The following is a 21,793-nucleotide window of genomic DNA, read 5'->3' on the forward strand; positions in this document are numbered from 1 at the left end:
GAAGTTACGTATTGCTGTGAAAGGGAGCTTGGGAGATCATTTTTAACACATTCTGAATGCAACTGATGAGCAAGAGACAGAGTTATCCTTTAAGAGCTTGAGGAATGAAATGGTTGACTTAAAAGAGTAAAAAATGATTTAAGGAACAGATGACAGAGGCTCTATAACTTGGAGAATAGTAAGTTGCCAGGAATGAAAGCCAGCAGAATGAGTGGCTGGTTCATATAGGTTATGCATGTCAGAAGGAAGGATACTGTATGCACCTGTAGAATGGCATAGAGCAGTACAGTAAAATTTCCCTGTAAAAAATGTGAAAGAGGGAATTAAAAAATTAAAAGGAATATATCTGTTAATTATATCTAGAAAGGTATTACATTTTGAGACAATTGTGGCACATAATGAACACTTATTAGGGAAGGTTGATGTGGACGTACACAAGGAATACCCTGTGGAGTGCTTTACCTTCCTGTTTGTTAGCTGTAAGGAAGGTTCTGGATAAAGGATATTCAAACATGCGAGGAAAAAAAAATGGTGAATAGGGAAGAAAGATTGTCGCTGAACAATTTAAAAAATGGGTGAATAGGTAGTAGGCAGCTACAAAACAGGGAGGTACTACTACCTGGGAAGATATTGGAAGCATAATGTGTTGTCGAATGGTAGACCCTGCTGCCATATGGCATCACAAAAACTGTGATCAAGTCCCAGGTTGCTGATCTGACTTTCTGCCTCATTTACACACAGTTGCAGGGTCTCAATTGTTTCTCTTACTTTAACAACACAACATACATACAGTCTCTTCTCGACTTACGACGGGGTTCCGTCCCAACGACCTGGTCGTAAGTCGAATTGGTCATAAGTCGAAAAGGCAAAAATAATACATAGAAATTCTAAAATGGGTGTAAATTGTCATGGTTTTTATATCGTAGTGGTGCAAGAGTGGATTATATGATATAAAGATTATAATATATTGTGTCTTATATTTCTTACCGTACAGTTCGATACCTTCACACTGGTTACGTACAGGAGATTATGGTGTATCTACGTAGAAATTCACTCCACCACCCGACATTCCATGATTTATACTTGATAATTGATGATTTAATAAGTTCCATTAATTTCCAACATCCATCTAAGTTATTGGTTATACTTTGTCATAACCAATCTGTCATTACCTTAAGTAATACTGTAATAAGATAGGATCACAGATACGGGCAGATAATTGCACTTACATTTATTTGTCAAGCTTCCATACAATGATTTTGCATGGATATATTAGTCACTCACATTCACTCTGTAATAAAATTAATGTTCTAAAAGGGAGAATTTTCAACTTGGGAACACATGTGATTATGCTACTATGGATATGACTTAACAGAGCCTTAATTCTTCAAGTGATACACTTACTGTCAGCCTGGATTGCTCTTGTTGCAACCAGACTTCCGCACAAGAACGTCTTTCATGGGGAATAACAAAAAAAGTACTCTTGGGTTACCTCACATAGTCTCGCATCACCGACAGTCACTGCAGACGGTTGTCGTGGCAAGGAGAACTGGTAAGCGTGACTTGGATTAACCACTTAGGCGCAATAGACCAGCGTGGATTGCTTTTGTCGCAACCAGGCTTCCACACGTGATATTTCCACGGGGATAACGAACCTAGGTTAACACACTTAATCTTGTGTCGATCACGGTCACTGTAGACGGGTGTCGTGCAGGAGAACTCTAAACGTGAATTGATTAACCATTTACTGTAGGTTTGATAGGCCAGCCTGGATTGCTCTTGTTGCAACCAGGCATCCACACGTGATATTTCCACGGGGATAACAACCTAAGTTAACACGCTTAATCTCGTGTCGACGACGGCCCACAGGACACAGTGGCAGTGGAGGACTGTGTGGTGTCCCGCTCCCTTCAGGAGGGAGGAGGTGGGGGTCTTGACTAACCCATGGCCAAGGGGATACTACTTAAAATGAGGTTTTTGGGTGTGAGGCGATGAGCAGTACAACACTGTCTCACTGGCCTCCCCCTAAAGGCTGGCTAACATACCACTAATGGAAAATATATGTCTCAGTTATGCCTCGCCGGGTGCCTTATCTCTAGTAAAACAAACTTTGGAATTGGTTGCGTGGGTAAGCCTAACGCAACCCATGACAAGACCTTGGCCCCCTTCCCTCCCTCCCTCCCTCCCTCCCTCCCTCTTCCCAGCCAGGGTTTGGTGGTTTTAGGCTTAAAGTTTTTATCTTATAAAATATCACAGACTAAAGTTAGGAGAATATAACTTGCATTGCTGGAATTCTTACAAGACAGCGAATAATTTAAATATATACATTATATATTTTGCACAAGAGATAAAAATTTTAGTACATTATTGTAATACATTTTAGTAATGTACAAGTTTTTCAGCTGTATTTTTGGGTAGATTTATATAACTTTCTTCATTTATTTTTACTCATTTACTGTATATGCACACGCCACCCTAAAAAAATTAAAAGAAATAATTGTCCTGTACTGCACTCAAATGTACTAAATACTTGTAATTACAAAATTTGTCTGGTGCAAACTATAGCATGTTTATATTAAAATTAATTACTGTCTTAAAGAATTCTAAAAATTGTGACCAAGTCCCAGGTTGATGATCTGACTTTCTGCTTCATTTACACACAATTGCAGGGTCTCAATTGTTTCTCTTACTATTGACCACACAACATATATTGTTTCTCACTTTTGATCTTTTTTTTGAACGTCTTTATTATTATTATCATTATTATTATTTTTTAATTTATTTTTTATAATATTTTATTTATTATGAATTATTAATTATTATTATTATTATTATTATTATTATTATTATTATTATTATTATTTTTTTTTAATTTATTTTTTATTATTATTAATATTATTATTATTATTTTTTGCCCCCCAGCCCCTGATGTGGGTCAGTGCCCAGGTGGGCTAATCCCAGTAAAAAAAATAATACAAATAATAAAAACAAAAATTCCATCAATATAAGTTATATTCTCCCCGGTTAATTCAGGAACATTTTATAAGTGAAAAACTTAAATTCCTCTACTGTATATGACAGATAAGACGCACAGGATTAATGTCCCGGCTGGCTGGGGAATACCTCCCCCCACCCTCCCTCCTCCCCCCTGCCTGGCTGTCAACACATCACCTCCCCCTTCCCAGGTGGTGAAGGTACTGTAGTTTTAAGCTTAAAATTTTTATCTTATAAAATGTCTGAGACTAAAGTTAGGAGAATAATAATTTGCATTGCTGGAATCCTTGCAAGATAGCGAATAATTTGAATGTAAACATTACACACCTCAAATAAGGGATAAGGGATTGTGGACCTGTATTACATAACAGTAGTGATTTATGAGTTCTAGTGTATCTGGGTAGACTCTCAGTCAGGGCAGGGGGAGGGCCAGCATAAAGTAATGAAACACTAAGTTGAGAGGAAAGTGAAAGTGCTTGGTGAGTGGTAGGGATGGAGTGAGGCAGACGAGAGGCGGGCGGTGAGCTGCGCCAGTGCCACCACCCTCTCACATCAGCTGGTCGTTAATAAACAGACCATTTCGCGTCCAATAATTTTAGCCGTGTTGATTTATGAGTGCTTGCTGCATATACTGTATATCACATTTTTCTCATATTTATTAGTTAATAAAAGTCTTTTTAGTATTTTGTGTTTCTCTCAAGTACCAAACTGAATTACAGTGGTCCCTCGGTTAACGAGCACAATCCGTTCCAGCATGTTGCTCGTTAACCGAAAAACTCGTTAACCGAAACCATTGTTTCAATGGGTTTTTGGGTAATTGGTTCCAGCTCACAGAAAATTGCCTAAATTAAAAAAAAAATGTAGAAAAGCACACTTACTTTGAGGTGTGTATGTAGAAGGCTCCTGGATGATGATGATGATGATGAGAATTAGAATGGGGATGGAGGAGAAGGGAGAAGAGAAGGCATTGGGGTGGAAGAGAAGTCACCCCATAGCCCCATTTCACCCATAAAATTTTAGTTCTCTTGGTGTAATTGAAGATTATTTTCTTTAAATCAACACTGCACTGCATTATATATTGTCAATATGTAAAATATATTTCAAAATGACCAATAATTTGCTTGGAAACACAGAAAAAAGCATTTAGTTGAAGAGAGTCTCAAGCAATATGTTACCTGTGTGTTAACAGGCTGGATGGCACGCCAGAAACTAGTTTCTTTACCTTCAATTATGTTCAATAATTGTTAAAATGACTAAAAAATATTAATATTAAACTTTTAAAATTATTGAATAGTATAAACTTCTTGATATTTGCTAAAATAGTAAGGAATTTAAGCCCTAAAACCGATTACTGTATTGGCGGACTAATACTACAGCTGGTGGACTGCCAAATGCAAGCGAAAACATGTTGAGGTCGGCTTGTAAAAAACTCGTTAATCGAGGGATTGCTCGTTAACCGAAGTTTAGAATCTTATGGAAGGTAACTCATTAACCGAAATCTCGTTAACCGAGGCGCTCGCTAACCGAGGGATCACTGTATTCCATTGAAAAAACACTTCAATTTAGTGCGAATTCGATTTAAAGCGATCTCTCTTGGAACGTATCTCGCGTTATATCGACGTTCTACTATATAATTCTTGAACATACTGGACATACAGTATTTACCACAAAGTTGATTATGCTGTTGATGATTTATTTTTTAAATTCATATTTCTCCTTCAAAACTTTTGTAGACACACTTCCCATAATCTTTCACAACTGCTAGCTTGTCCTTCAAACTAAACTCCTTTTTGGCCCTCGTCTGACTTCCTTTTGAAGTTGTCTTACCTTTGGGAGCCATGGTAATTAGTATACTCAGTCACAAATAGTCCACAGGAGTTAAGACATACGCACATGTGGGCTGTAGCAGCACGACTGACTTGTAAACAAATGGCTGGGGCTGGCATTCGTGTGCACCAGACAGTAATCTGAATTGCCATCCAGATTTTTCTCGGTTAGTCCAGATTTTTTCTGGATTAAATAAACCCCCCCTCTGGAAATTTGCTTAATATGGACTGGATTTCCTCCCAGTTAATCCGGAATAAGAGGGTTTATTATACTGTACTCCATATCCACACAAGAGACAAAGTGAACTTAGCTGAAATCAGTCTCAAGTCATGGGGATTTGTATACAGGTGACCCCACTAACCGACTTTCTGTTGACCGCCGATTTGCATTACCGAGAGAAATAACCCGCAAGTTTCATTCATACTCCGGAGATATGACGATCGGCAGAGCTGCGTGGAGCAAATTCTTGCCACCAGAGGGCTCTGTGCACTGCCTATGGCTGATTCCTGCCATCTTTACTTTTCTGTTTTATGACTTTGTGTGTTACTCAATCATGCCCAAACACCCCAGTGATAGTTCTTATTGTGTTGGGCAACTTGATGTGATGTGATAAGGAATAATAAGAGTGGTGATGGACCAGCAAGGTAGAGACTTGAAATTGCTACCCTAGACCATCTCGACCATCCTCAACACAGATAAATAAGTAGCAATTTATACTTTACATTGCTTATTTAAGGCTTATTATGCTTGCTTTATATATATGCTTTATTTTCTTGCTTGACAATATGCAGTACAGGTATATATTAAGTGTAGATGTGAGTTTTAGATGGTGGTTGCTCCCTAACCCCCTGAATTTGTTCTGTTCTTAGTTATCGAGGTATGCCCGTATACAGGCTCTCTCCTGACACAGGCTCGGTGAACTGTTGCCGAGACACTGCCCCAAGAATCATCCTTACCTGTATTGAATTCGGCTCCCACGCCCAACTCTATACCACCAATCCTCAGGCCTCAGACTTCTCTCATAGTGGCAGAGGTCCATATGGATGAGGCAGGTACATCTGCTGCACCTCATCTTTCCTCTACATGTCCTGGTACTGTACTACAAAAATTTTAGCAAAACACTATCTAGGCTCCTCAGAGTTTTGCTCTAGAGGTGGACAATATTCCGGCAAAGGTCTTGATGGTGGAATCGTCCGACTTGTGAAGGAAGCAAGACCTCTTCGCTGACTTCAGCTCATGATGCTCCCTCCTCAGAGATGCCAACTGATCCTCTTTCGGAAGCCTCTGGTGACGAGACCCCACCTAAATTTGAGCTGGCAGCTTGGACCCCTGGCACAGCAGTCACGTCTGTGGATCCTCCATCTGGGGAGCCATCTCCAGGGGTTAACTCTGGTGAGGGTCCACCGGATGGGTCTACATGTGGGTTATCTGTGGCCACAAAGGCACCGACACCTCTTTTGACCCTGGGCAGGACAGAAAAGCCCAGCCCCACACAAGTTGTTCCCCCCCTTCAGCATGGGGACTGGAGGAGGTGCACATTGTGGTACACTCCCAGTGCATCCTCCAGACTCCAACACCCAAACTAAGCCTTAGCCTGAATGCCTGTTAGAGGCTGCACACTCACGTACCCCTACTACTTAGATCTCCAATAATCATGGCTACCATAGTACAATGGAATTGTAGAGACTTACTGGCCAACTGGGAGGAGCTCCAGTTGCTCCTGAGCAAATTCTCCCCTATATGCATGTATGTATCCAAGAGACAATGTTTGCTGCTTATGATCATTCCCCTCCCAGAGGCTATTTGGCTTTTTACTCTCCTCAAAATCCAGAACAGATGCATCATGGGGGCACAGTCATCCATTGCAGGCGATAGCTTGCAAGATTCACCTCTAATGTACCTATACCATATGCTTCATTTACTTGTACTTCTCTCCTAGTACACTAATTGCCAGGGAGGATTTGGTTTCATTACTTCATCAACTTCCTTCTCCTTATTTTATCCTCAGTGATTTTAATGGAAGGTATTCCCCCTGAGGTGATGCAATGGTTAATTCAAGGGTTGGCTTTATAGCTTCAATCATTGAAGAAATGGATCCGGGAATATTAAATACTGGTGATATCAACCACTATCATGTCTAGACCAACATGACTACAGCCATAGATCTCTCATTGAGTTCACCTGATTCTCTACTGGACTTTGAGTGGAGAGTAACAGAGAAAGTGATCACTACCCAATCCTACTTTTCTCCCTGGAAGTCCTCCCAACTCTACGAGTTCCCCATTGGCGGTTAGACAAGGCGGACTGGGACTTGTTTGAGGAACTAGCGAAGGTAGACAGGAGCATTGAGGAATTTCCTGCTGCAGATAAAGCAGTTGAATACTTAGCCAACCTCCTCCAATGGGCTGGTCACTGCTCCATTCCTCGGATCTCTGATTGTGTATCTTGCCGACCTGTTCCTTGGTGGTCGGAGGAGTGCAAGCAGGCAGTTATTGAGCACCGCAGAGCTTATGGTCACTACCTGTGTCAGAGGACAGAATTTTTATCATGTGGAATACAAATGGGCCAGAGCCGAAGCTCGTAGAATTTTAAACAATGCTCGTTGCCAGTCATTTTATTCTTATCTCTTCTCTAAATGAAAAAACTCCTTTTCTCTGGTATGGAAATGTGTACAGAAAATAGCAGGCAAATTTTCATTTAGTCCTCCCCCAGTTCTCGGCGCTAATGATGGCAGCTCATTTTGCCATCCCTTTTGAAGTTACTGAGCATTTTGCCACAGTATTTTCAAGGTGTCTTCTATGGCAGCTCGATCCTCAGAGCTGTAGTAGGTGTGTAGAGTAGAGGAGTCATGGGCCCTTGGCTTTAGAGTGGGACGTGGTGAGATATACAGTAAAACCTTGTTATTTGCAGGGGTTAGGTTCCAAGAAAAGAGGCGAATTGGCAAAACCACGAATAGCAACTTGTACTACCTTATTGCACTACTGTATACCTACAGTGTACAGTGGTCCTTCGGTTAACGAACGCCTCGGTTAACGAAATTTCGGTTACGAATTACCTTCCATAAGAATATTCAATTCGGTTAACGAAATTCTTACGAAAATGTTTCGACATGCTTTGGTTTGCTCACCAACTGGAAGATTAGTCCGCCAATACAGAAATCGGTTCTAGGGCTTACATTCGTTAAAATTGGAGTAAATATCAAGAAGGTTGTACTATTCAATAATTTTCCAAGTTTTATATTAAAATTTTTTAGTCATTTTAACACTTATTTAACAATATTGCAGTACAGGGAACTAGTTTTTGGTGCGCCAATCAGCCACTTCACTCACTCACTAAGGCCTCAGTTTGTATCTGTTCAGTGGAGGAAACATCTTGCTTTTGGGTCTCTTGAACACAGAGTATTTTTACGTTTTTACAGTACAATTATTGGTCATTCTGAAATTTATTTAACATATTGACAATATATAGTGCAGAGCAGTGTTGATTTAAAGAAAATAATCTTGAATTACACCTAGTGAACTTAAAATTTTATGGGTGAAATGACAGCATCAAAGCATGGGGTGACTTCTCTTCCACCCCTACTTCCTTCTCTTCTCCTTCTCCTCCACCCCCACTTCTAATTTCCATCATCATCATCAACCAGGAGCCTTCTACATACACACCTCAAAGTAAGTGTACTTTACTGCATTTTTTTTTACTTTGTATGTAATTTTCGGTGAGCTGGAACCAATTACCCAAAATCCCATTGAAACAATGGTTTCGGTTAACGAACGACTTTCTGGAACGAATTGTGTTCGTTAACCGAGGGACCACTGTACTGTGTACGAGGAACCTAAGTCACAAATTCTACTTACCTTCATATGTGGAAGTTTGGAGCTTGATGAAGTGTACTGTACAGTAGGGTGAAATCTGGTTACTGAGCCATAGGGAGATCATCAGGATTCAGTATCACTGTTGGAAAAGGGTGGTTGGTGGAGAGGCATGTGGTGGGGTGACGTGTGGTGGGGTGACGTGTGGCGGGGTCGCGGAGGCGTGTGGTGGGGAGGTGGAGTGGTGGCAGTAGCTGACTAAGTATGTGAGGGTGACGAATCAGCTGGGCGAGCGGCTAGTTTTTCTTGAAAAATATCGTGATTGATAGTTGTTTCCTCTTGGCTTTGTGGTCTTTAAACATTTCCTGGTAGGGAAACAATGCCTGGTTGATTTCTTGAACGATTGTACGCCTCCATTCCATAAAAGGGTCGTGGTCAACAATGAAATCAGTTACCACCTAACATGTTGAAATAGTTAACTAAAATTGTTCAAGTCTCAACCTTCTTGTTGCAATTCAATAATTTCTTCTGCTTCATCTTCTTCAGCACATTTTACTGACTTCCAAATCCTCTTATGTCAGTTCCTCTCCTTGCCCATCAGTCAGCTCTTCCACATCTTCAGCAGTCATATCCACAAGCCCCTCACCACCCAATTGGCACAAAACACTCACAATGTCATTCACATAAATCCCTGAAAGTTATTCACACACTCGGGCCATAAGGTGCACCTATATACTGTACAGTGATATCTTCGTTAGCCGGAACCCCTCAAACACAGAAATTTCCAATAGCCGGAATTGAAATTTGCTCAGAAAATCATTCCCAAAGCCGTAATTTTTCAAAAAATTTTGGCATTAGGAAAAAAATTTCCGTGTTTGAAAATTGAGAGAATTTTCTGAAAATTTCATGAATAAATATGAAAGTTCAAGTATTTTTTTTTTTTTGGGGACCTGACCTTGACTCAATGTCAGGTGGAGGTAGGGTGGGGGATTATTGGTCTCATTACTGACCTTCTGATGGAATGTCAGGTCACCCTTTCTTGGGTGGGGGATTAGTGGGTCTCATGACCTGAAGATGTCTTGAATAAACATGAAAGCTAAAGTATTTTTAGGGAGATTGTGATAAGTTTAAGTAAAAATGTGCAGAGTTGTATCCCTTCAACATTATATTACATAACATTTTAAAATATGGAGTGAGAAAGCAGAAAGGTGTGGGTGATTAGTTAGATGGTGTGGAAAATAGTAATAACATGCACCAGTGTTGCCAAGCAATAAGCTCCTCAACAGATGATCTTTTAATTCGCCTCCATGCAGTCACACAACAAGACCCTCACTGGATGCTTGTTGTCTTAATTCCCATGTGTGTGTGTGTTACTTAATGAATAGTAACTCTGGCCTTTGGTTAAAAATGCTTTGAAAGCATTTCAGGTGGATATGGCAGAGACAGTTAGTGGGTCTCGTGTTTTTGACTTGACATGTTATGTCACCCATTTCTATAAGCTGTTCTTTCGTTTACAGTGGAGGTGGTGTGTGGATTAGTGGTTCCCATGTTATTGACCTGACTGATGTTATGTAAGGTCTTCCATTGTATATAAGCCTCTCTCAGTCCCTGTAAATTAAGTTGTCTCTGAAGATGTCTTGAATAAATATGAAACCTAAGGTGCTCCAATGTAGTTAGTTGACCGAGTGATAGCAGCGAACAACACATGCGTTGGCGACAGGACACAGTGAAGCGTGGTGCATTTGGCATGGAATTTAATGGAATCGCGCTCGAATTTAGTGAAATAGCTTGGTGACTTGAGCAAACATAATGGAAAGCTCAGTTATGCAGCAATTTTAATTTAACGAACAAAGGTGGCACGAATTAGTTCGTTATGTGGAGAAAATACTGTATTATACAGCTGCTCCCGACTTACGACGGGGTTAGGGACCCAAATCCAGGTCGTAAGTCCGACATAGATAAAAAAAAAAAAATCAAGTTTTTTTTTAAATAAAAAATCTACAATGAAATACAGTACAGTGAAAGTAATAAATAATGAGGAATAGATACAGTGTGACTGAGCACTTACCTTTAATGTAGTTAGCTGAATGCACATGGGGCTCCCATAATTCTCTAATTGTACATGGAGACTACATTAACTGGAAACGCTTCGGTATAGAAAATGCGTGTCATTTGAAAAAAAAAAATGGTCACAACTGCGGCGGTCGTAAGTCCCGACGGTCGTAAGTCCCAGCAGCCGTAAGTCGGGGACTACCTGTAGTTTTATATTATATTTTCTTTATTTCTAAATCATATTAGAGTATTTAAATGAATTATCCACAACTTTTATAGTTTCATTATATGTAACAATGGCAACATGCCTTACTGTCTTGCTGGCCACAGCTGACTCGGTGCGTCTCAGAAAACGGACTTCTTTAGCAATTATTCCACTATACAAATAATGTGGCTTAGAAGTAAAGAAAATATAATTTACAGAAAAACTATAAAAAAAAAATGAGGAGCATGGGTGTGTATGTGTGAGAAGTGAACGTCTGTATGGAGGCGGTTCTAGCTAAGGCCTTGGCTATGAGATACTTGGCCGACTTGCGAGCCCAGCTTCCTCGTATATTGTTAATCGTAATGGGTTATGTTATAGATCTGACCTGATGCAATTTCAGGTCACCCATTGTAGGGGTGGGGTTTAGTGGGACTTATGACCGAAGATGTATTGAATAAAGACGAAAGGTAAGGTGCTCCATTGTTCCCCACTTACTGAATGTACATAAGAGTAGACATAATTGTAATCTCTTTTCACTCTCTTAATACACTGTGTTCTTGGTTGAATTTGTTCTGGTCCAGTAATGTACAGCACAAATTGTACACAAAAACAACAGGTAACGAGGGAACAACCTTCTACAATGGCAGCAGAAAATGAACTAAGCGATCCAAACAGCTGGGTCACTCTCGTGCCTGGCATGTGGAGATGATTTGGGGCATGATGCAATCTTTTGGAATGCCCCAAAAATTTATTTGCAGATCCAGAAATAAAAATTTGTTGAGATTTTCCAGATTTTTTCTTGGAATTTTCATAAAATGCACCTGATTTCCAACCTCTGAATTTGTTCCGAAACCCAGATTTGAGAATTTTTCTGGAAAAAATTCTGAGCAAATTTCAGTTCCTGCTATTAAGAACATAAGAATGGAGGAAACTGCAGCGGGCCCATACTGGGCAGTCCCATTTACACCCAACCCCTATTGCTCATATATCCATCCAACCAATGTTTGAAGCTATCCATCGTATTTGAGTCAATAATGATGTTTGGTAACATGGTCCATTCATCCACTACTCTATTTCTAAACTAATATTCACCTATTTCACGCCTAAATCTAAATTTGTCTAATATAAAACCATTGTTACGAGTTCTCTCCTGGTTGTATAGTTTGAGTACCTTTGTAATGTCCCCTTTGTTTAGCCCTGACTTCTATTTATACACCTCTATCAGGTCGCTCTACGTCTCTCGAGGGAGTGCAAATTAAGATGCTTTAACCTGTTTCTGTACTCGGGGTTCCTAATGCCCGGGATTAGTCTTGTCATTCTCCTTTGATTTCTTTCTAGGGATTCTATATCCATTCTGCAATATTGTGATCAGAATTGAACTGCGTAATCCAAGTGAGGTCTCGCAAGCGCAAGATATAGTTTCAGGATGACCTCTCTAGTTTTATAACTAGCACTCCTTTGGATGAACCCAAGTACTTTATTAGCCTTGTTTCGAGCAAATACACATTGTTTACTTGGCTTAAAATTTCCTAAATCTTTCTCACATTCAGATTTCTCTATAACATCGTTGTTCATCTGATATCTGGTTTCTCTGTTTACATCTCCTAGACTAAGTACTTTACCTTTTGTCCACATTGAATTTTATCTGGCATTTTTCAGAACATTCGAAAATTATTTTAGATCTTCCTGTAGTTTTGTGGTCCTCGTCAGTTTTAATTACACACCCTATTTTAGTGTCATCAGCAAATTTGCTTATGTTGCTGTCTACGCCGATATCTATGTCGTTTATGTATACAGTGTTCCCTCGGTTAACGAACACAATTCGTTCCACAGAGTCGTTCGTTAACCGAATCCATTGTTTCAATGGGATATTGGGTAATTGGTTCCAGCTCACAGAAAAGTACATACAAAGTAAAAAAAAAAAAATATGCAATAAAGTACACTTACTTTGTGGTGTGTATGTAGAAGGTTCCTGGCTGACGATGATGATGGGAATTAGAAGTGGAGGTGGAGGAGAAGGGAGAAGAGAAGGAAGTGGGGATGGAGGAGAAATCACCTTTCAGGGGACCCATGCTTGATGCAGTAATTTCACCAAAACATTTTTAAGTTTACTAGGTGTACTGTAATTCAAGATTATTTTATTTAAATCAACACTGCATTGTGCTATATATTAGCAATATGTTAACTAAATTTGAGAATGACCAATAATTTTAATATAAAAATGCAAAAATATTCAAGACACCGACAAAATCAATGTTCACTCTACTGTAAACAAAGTCAAACTGACGCCTGGTGGGTGAGTCAAGTGGCTGATGGGCGCACAAAAAACTAATTCCCTGTACCGCATATATTATCAATATGCAAACTAAATTTTAAAATGACTTATAATTTTAATATAAAAAATGCAAAAATATTCAAGAGCACAACTTTCTTGATATTTACTCCACTGGAAACGAATGTAAACATAGAACAGATTACTGAATTGGCAGAATAGCCCATCAGCTGATGCTCACAACAAAACGTGTTTGTCGTAAGGATTTCGTTAATCGAAGTTTTGTTCGTTAACCAAATTGAAGATCCTTATGGGAGGTAATTCGTTAGCCGAAATTTTGTTAATCGAACCTCTCGTTAACCGAGGGACCACTGTTTAATAAATAATAATGGTCCAACTACTGAGCTTTGGGGTACTCTACTTGTGATGTTACTCCAATCGGATTTAGTGCCGTTAATGCTCACTTGCTGTTTTCTGTCCTGTAACCACGCACTAATGTATTTTAGAATATCTCTTCCGATGCCATGAGCCTCCACTTTTCTTATTAGTCTTTCGTGGGGGACTCTGTCGAAGACTTTGTTAAAGTCAAGATATACCACATCATAGTCGTGCCCCTCATCCACTCATTCAAAAACAGCTGAAAAGATGTTAAACCTGAATGTCAATTTGTGAAGCCATGTTAGGAATCATTGATCATCTTGTGCTTCTCCAGGTTATTTTGAATAGATTTTGAAATTATTGCTTCCAGTAATTTGCCTGCAATTGATGTTAAGCTGATTGGACGGTAGTTAGAGGATAGTGATCTATCTCCCTTCTTGAAAACCTGTATTACATTCGCTATCCTCCAGGATTCTGGTACTACACCTGTTTTTAAGGACATGTTAAACAATTTTCCTCTGGGCATACTAAGCTCTCCCTTACATTCCTTTAATACTCTGGCAAATATCTCATCGGGACCTGGCGACTTATTAGGCTCTAACTTGTCTATACACTTACTAACGTCGTTACCAGTCACTACTATCTCGCTTTATCTATTTTTCTTCACTATCTCTGTATATAGTCGGTGCCTCGAGTATCATGTTCAAATTTTCGGTGGTGAAAACTGTTGAAAAATATTTATTCAGATTTTATTGCTCATTTCTCTGTCGTTATCAGTTAGCTCGCCGGTATATGACTGTATTGGTCCAATCTTTTCTCGTGCTTTAGTTTAATACATTTGAAAGAATCTCTTAGGGTTTGACTTTGCTTCCCTTGCTATCTTCAGCTCATTATTCCTCTTTGATTTTCTTATCTCAGTCTTAACCCTACTGTCCAATACCTTATACTGTAATAATTTCGGAGGTAAACTTCACCACGATTTATTCTTCTACCTATAGCCTTCCTTTGTCCAATAATATTCTTTAAATAATTGTTTATCCATTTAGGGTCATTGTTGTCTGATTTGAGTTTTCCATATGGTATGTTCTGCCTTTGTGCATTAAGTAACTCGTTATTTAAATTGTTGTGGAACTCGTCAACCTCAGATCTCGTGATCAAGTCATCCTCAACCGTCATATTTTGTGAGGATGTTGTTGTCAGGTCTCCAGGTAAAGTGAGGTCGCCCTGTGTGGGTACATTGTCTGAGGTCACCTCATGTGAGGTCATGTACTCCATCCCCAAATGTGATACCCCTTCTCTCAGCTGCTTTTTCAACCTATCAAAGTTTGCCCTTCTGAAATCAGGGACTTTAATTGAATTTTCCTTGCCTCTGCCATTAAATTCTAATTGAAATCTTGTTTCTTTGTGATCGCTGTTGGCAAGTTCGTTCCCTACCTCGGCATTTCTAATGAGGTTTTCTCTGTTTGACAGAACTAAATCAAGTACAGTAGTACCCTGATTTACGCGTTCAATTGAACCCACAGGATACGGCGGAAAGTGAACAACAGAACATATGGGATTAATTCCAATAGAGACTGGCCCGACCCCCCAAACTCCACTTTTTCCGACACAATAACTATGTTGTAGTAAAAATAACATCTAAATTTTATGATGGTATGTTCACACAATTAATATTTAAGAGAAATACAGTCACCAGGCTTATTTCCATTCAAATAATGGACTCAAATCCCCCTCCCCCCTCTCTTCCCAGCTCACTAGCTCCTACCTCTCTGAGAAACGATTGGGTGAGAACACTAGATTTTAACTTTTACTAATAAATAATACCTCAGACTAAAGTTAGGATAATATAATTGACATTTCTGGATTCCTTGCAGGTCAGGGAATATTTTGAATGTAAACTTCATATATTTTGCACAAAAGATAAAATATTTGCTTTGTGTAAACCAAATTATTACAAAAGATCTAAAATTTGTATGTCTAATGCAAAATCCATGATGTTTATATTCAAAATGATCATCATATTGTAAGAATTCCAGCAATGTAAATTATAATCTGGTCGAGTAATTTGTATGAATTTTATGAGCTAAAACAAATATCTTCAGTTAATAAAAAAAAAAAATATTCTTCACGACACTATCTGTCAATCAAAGTACCCCACCTTGCCTCCCCCCCTCCTCCTCACACTCACGCCAGCTGGGTCGGTCGGTCCCAACCCTCCCCCCTACCCCCACCTTCCCTCCCTACCAGAGAAATTTTGGGTGAAAAAACTAGATTTTAACTTTTAGTAATAAATAATACCTCAGACTAAAGTTAGGATAATATAATTGACATTTCTGGATTCCTTGCAGGTCAGGGAATATTTTGAATGTAAACTTCATATATTCTGCACAAAGGATAAAATATTTGCTTTGTGTAAACCAAATTATTACATTAGATCTAAAATTTTTATGTCTAATGCAAAATCCATGATGTTTATATTCAAAATAATGATCATATTGTAAGAATTCCAGCAATGTAAATTATATTCTGGCCGGGTAATTTGTATGAATTTTATGAGCTAAATAAAAAAAAAAAAATTATACTTCACCGCGTATATGAGTAGGTGCACCGCGGAAAGTGAAAGTCCGGTTATGGCAAGGTACCGCGTAAATGAGAAATCGCAGAAAGTGAAACCGTGTAAAGCGGGGTAATACTGTATATGATTACCCCGGGTGGGTTCAGGTATATGTTGACTTGGGGAAACAGTCCTGAACTGTTTCAAGAAAATCCTCTGATTCTGAGTTACCTGTAAGGTCAATCCAATCTATTTGGCTAAAGTTAAAGTTGCTTACTATATAGACTTTGCTGTCTGGAAGCCCTGCGCATTTCATCCCAAATAAGTTGTTCATTAACTCTTGTCAAGATTAGGAGGTCTATATATTACTCTTGTGATTAATTTTTCTCTACCATCAATTAATTCTCCAAATTGTTTCTGTATTCAGTTCAGTTTTTATTTCCTTATTTATTTCACACTTCAGATTGTCCTTGACATAGATTGCTACTCCGCCTCCTTTCCTAATCTGCCTATCCGTATGGAATAATTTGTAACCTGCAATTTGGTATTCAACAGGTAGCTCTCGTGAGTGTGAGTTTATCCATGTTTCGGTGAATGCTATTACTGTATATCGATTTTTTGGTACATAACAATGCCCTGAATTCATCCATTTTGTTTCTCATACTCCTACTGTGTGCGTATTAAACATTTAAGTTAGTCGTGTTCTGAGTCCTCTCTTTGACGCGTTGAGGTTTTAACTCCCTGCTAGCAGAGATATTACTTGCATTAATTCTTACGTGTAAAATTGCACCGATATTCACAAAATTCATTATTCGTAATGAGCTCTAGGAATGCATCTCTTGCGATAATTAATATTCTGTACAGTATTGTTACTTGATTAGGATAGATTTTTTGTTTTTTGTTTTGTTTTATCTGTGATAAATAATAGTGGGAGAGTAATTTGGGTGGCTTGGAATAGAGCTGTATTCAGCACGTGGTGATTGGTGTATTTTTTATATATATTTTACTTATTAAAATTTTTGCTGTTGAACAAAGATTTGTGAATATATCCTTTTCTATTGTACAAATGTTATGTTAAAATTTACACAAGATATTTCACAACAGAACTTCATGAGAGGTATGAGAGTTACTGTATGTATATATATATATATATATATATATATATATATATATATTATGTAGTATATATATACTGTATATCTTTTTTTTTTTTCAGACACAAATCAGATGTGGTCTTCTGCATAATCTCCGAGAACCTGTGCCACAGGTGGCAACACAGCTTGCTGTACTCATAGCCAAGATTGCTAGGGTAGATTGTCCACGAGAGTGGCCAGATCTTCTTCCTGCTCTCTTTGAGGCTGTTAAGAGTAATGACCAGTTAGTTCAGCACCGCACTCTCCTAACTTTGCATCATGTCATCAAGCAGCTAGCATCTAAAAGGCTTGCAGCGGACAGACGTGCCTTTCAGGTATAAACTTTACCATTACATTTCTTGGTAATACTGATTATATTCAGTTGAAACAAATAACATAATAATGCCATGATCTTGTTTCATAGCCTGCAAATCATTGACTTGTGAGATCCATGCTGCTAAATCTCTGATAGAACTTGCACTTGCTAGAGAGCACCCTGATATGTTTAGCAGTAGGTAATTTATTATCCAGCCTCATTGGATGATATTCATTTGGTCATAATAACTTTTTGGCCGGTTACACCTAAACTCAGTCATTACTGTGAGGTTTGTATGACAGTGATTTGCTTCAACATCCAGTGAGGCTTCAGTTTCATTGTGTACTATCCCTAAAGCAGGGTTACACACATTAAAAACCCTTTTAGTTTTCAAAAGTTGTGTGCTTCATCCTTTGCAGTTCCTACAGATGACATCAAGTCAATCACACCTTCTGGCCTTATTTAGGCAGCCTTTGTCTGGTTGAAACCTGTAGGGTGAATATTAATGTCTCTGCTCACATTAGGTGAGGATACAAACCTATCTGGCATGTATCTGAGGCTGGGGATGACCTACACATCTTTTCCTATAAACTCTGTAAGTGTCCCAACACTAACACCCTTCAACACAACTGTATCTTCTTGACTCCCACTGTCAGGGACCTCCTACGAAAGGGAAAATCACTATAGCGCGTTTTTTCCCGGCTGAGAAAAGATGCTCCGCCCCTTCCTCCAAAGTTACAGCTGATTGGCTGTTGCAAACCTGTCCGACTTTGTCCTGAAATAATGATGTATTTCTAAATGAGTTTATTTATAATCGTTGGGATGACCAATTCTGACGAGAAAGATATTTAGCTAAATTATATATAGATCATGCATTCATTATTTCAAACATAAGCATGTAGGAAGTTTATCGGAAGTATTATACATGAATTAACTGTTAAACTCTGGCAGCAAATTCAAGCTTTCGTAAGATAGCGATTAATTTGAGTATAAACATCTCCTAGTTTGTACGAGATAAATTTTTTAGTCGTTTTGCTTAGTATACAGTAGTACACTGAGTACAAAATGAGTTAAGTAATATATTGCTCAAAATTATGGCATTTTCATGGGGAAAAGTCTGTATAACTAGTCCCAGTGGTCAGGATATTATGGCATTGAATGTTAGAGTATTTCAAATAAATTCTTTGTTTAGTTCTGTACATAGAGACTGATGGTCAAAGAGACCCTTGGGGATAGAAACTAATAATCTGAGCTTATTAATACCAGTACCCTTCATATACAGTAAAATACTTATTTTTACCTTATTATTTGGTTTGTCATTTAAGAATACCATATTGGAAATGTGTCGGAGAATTTATTCAGGATCATTGAGGTATCAAATTCATTTCTCTAACACAAAAAGAAGTTTTTAATGAATACTGTGAGGTAAGGAGAGGGGTTGGGTCCAGTGGAATATGACCCCCTCAAGGGTCCCCTTACGGATTGTTTGTCCACTGTACTGCCTCATTCATATACAATATTGTTTACATGTTTTTCAGTAATTAGTAAAGATACATTACTATAATAATCTGTGCTTATTAATACCTGTACCCTTCATATACAGTGCAGTGATATCCCTGCTAGCCGGAACAATTGGTGCAGAGCACTTCCAGGGATGAGAGATTTCCGGGTCAGTACGGTCGGGATATATCACGAGATAGGGCCCATGGATGTTCGCCAATTACTAAATCGCGATATATAATAACAGTAATCAGTGGGGAAAATAGGGTTAGGTTCTTGAGGCCAATAAAGGTGACTAAACTTGACCTAAAATGACAGTCTAAAGTTAGCAGAATATAAATTGCATTGCTGGAATCCTTGCAAGGCAGCGAATAATTTGATTAAAAAAGTATAGAAATCAGATATTTTGCACAAGAGTGAAAAAGTTTTCAACTCATTTTTTTGGGGCTATTTAGGGTATTTTTAAGAGCGTTTCTTGACTTTATACGGTTTTTGGCTTTATGTGAGGTCTCAGGAACTTAACCCCGAGTAAGTTGTGAGTCTACTGTAAATAAATTTATCACTATATATTGGAAAGTTTTGATAATTTTGGTAGTCGTGATAAATTTGAAATATTTCCTGCCCGATTTCCCTCACGAATTAAAAAAAAATTATCGCTATATATAGGAAAATTTCAATAATTTTGGTAGCCGCGATATAAACAAATCGTTATATAAAGTCGCTATATATCCCGACCCTACTGTAACGAGACGACTTTCTCATACCCGGAAAAAATTCCTTATCCCTGGAACCTTTTCCAATTACAGTGGTTAACGAACACAATTCATTCCAGAAGGTCGTTCGTTAACTAAAAGTTTTGCTAACCGAAACCATTGTTTCAATGGGATTTTGGGTAATTGGTTCCAGCTCACCAAAAATTACATAAAGTAAAAACAAAATGCAGTAAAGTACACTTACTTTGAGGTGTGTATGTAGAAGGCTCCTGGGTGATGATGCTGATGTGAATTTGAAATGGGAGGTGGAGGAGGAGAAGGGAGAAGAGAATGAAGTGGAGGTGGAGGAGAAGCATTGTACTGCTTCTTGGAAGGTGAGTCACCTTCTATAATAATGTCAGGAACCTCTGGACTAACAGATTCTCCAGCAGGAAAATCCTCTCTTCTTTTTGAACTGGAAGGCCGAGGGGTAGCATCTTTTTCCCGCTGCCTTTTAGTGAAGAAAATGTAAATTTTTGTTTGTGGGGCATTTCTCCTCCTCATCATTAACTGATTTTTGAAGGAGACCACTGTGTCCTCAACATTACACAAAATAGGTTCTGTTGTTTCCACATCAGGGTGCCTTGAAGCCAGTTTCCTGAACATCTCTCAGTGGTGAACAACATCTTTTAAGTCTGAAGAAGACATATGGTCATCACTTTCCCTTTCCTCCTCACCACTGTCAGCTTCTAACATCTCATCCAGTTGCTGCAAGTCTTCAGTAGTTATTTCCTGCTCATTAGTCATCACAAACTCTTCCACATCATCCTCCTCCACTTCGAGGCCCAATGACTGACCAATGGACACAATCTCCTTGTCCAACTCCGTTTCTTCCTCAAAATCATGGACTGCTGATGGCTACTGCTTTCCATGCAGAATTGAGGGATCTAATGGAGACTTCTCGCCATAAGGACACAATCAATTTTACAGCCTCCATGATGTTAAATTGTGTCTTCCAGAACTGTGCCAGTGTTAGTTCAGGATCAGTGGAAGTTGCCTGATAACACCACCTGAACATTTTCTTCATGTACAGCTTCTTGAAGTTGCTGATCACATTCTGGTCCATTGGCTGTATAATTGATGTAGTGTTGGGAGGCAAAAACAACACTTTAACAAAGTCATATCTAGCCTCCAAAGTGCTGGCAAGTTGAGGGTCATGACCAGGGGCATTATCCATAAGGAGAAGAGCCTTTAAAGGGAGTTTATTGGTGGTTAGGTAGCTCTTCACAGAAGGGCACAACACCTCAACAGCTGTCTTGTTACCCATGCCTTACGGTTAGACTTCCAATAAACTCCAAGTTGTCCTCTTACCACCTTCTGTTGCTTGAACACCCTGGGGTTCTCAGAGTGGTAGACAAGCATAGGCTTCAGTGGGAAATCCCCTGAAGCATTGGCACCAAGCAATAGAGTGAGACGGTCCTTCATGGGTTTATGCCTTAGTAAAGAGACTTCATCTCTGGTGATGAATGTCCTTTTGGTCATTTTCTTCCAGAACAGCCCAGTTTCGTCCACATTGAACACTTGCTGTGGAAGATAATTTTCTTCCTCCACCAGTTTCTTAAACTCCACTACAAACTTTGCTGCTCCTTCTTTATCTGCACTGGCAGCTTCACCATGCCTAACAACACTAAAAATGTTACTTCTTTTCTTAAATTTTTCGAACCAGCCCTTTCTGGCCCTAAAGTCTTCAAACTCTGTGCCAGAAGAACCAGGTTGGTCTTCCTTCAAATGTTCGTAAATCTCCCTGGCTCTTTCACAAATAAATTCTGTAGAAACTGAATCTCCTTTCATTTGTTTTTCCCTAATCCAAATGAGAAGTAACCTCTCTGTTTCTGCTATTAATGATCTACCTTTAAACACTCTGGTAGATTTGTCTCTCACTTTCACTCTTTGAACTTGTCTTTCTGTGCAAGAATCGTCAACACAGTTGATGCCAACATGCCATATTCTTTACTAAGTACATTTGTTCTAATGCCTTCTTCATGTTTCTTATGATTTCCT

At 38.9% G+C, this 21,793-nt stretch overlaps 1 protein-coding gene across 2 annotated transcripts in view; it reads left to right on the forward strand.

Moving 5' to 3' along the window:
• Positions 1 to 21,793, forward strand: part of LOC121878549 (importin-11-like) — a 98,328-nt gene that overhangs the window by 21,401 nt on the left and 55,134 nt on the right. Inside the window, exon 3 of one of the 2 annotated variants that reach the window (XM_042384852.1) lies at positions 17,308 to 17,559. The exons of the other annotated variant lie outside the window; for it this stretch is intronic. Within the exon in view, the coding sequence (XP_042240786.1) occupies positions 17,308 to 17,559 (252 nt within the window). The remainder of the gene's footprint in view (positions 1 to 17,307; positions 17,560 to 21,793) is intronic. 2 annotated transcript variants of the gene reach the window in all.

The sequence above is a fragment of the Homarus americanus genome, unplaced genomic scaffold (assembly GCF_018991925.1).
Source record: "Homarus americanus isolate GMGI-L3 unplaced genomic scaffold, GMGI_Hamer_2.0 scaffold41027, whole genome shotgun sequence".
In the NCBI taxonomy this organism is placed as follows: Eukaryota; Metazoa; Arthropoda; class Malacostraca; order Decapoda; family Nephropidae; genus Homarus; species Homarus americanus.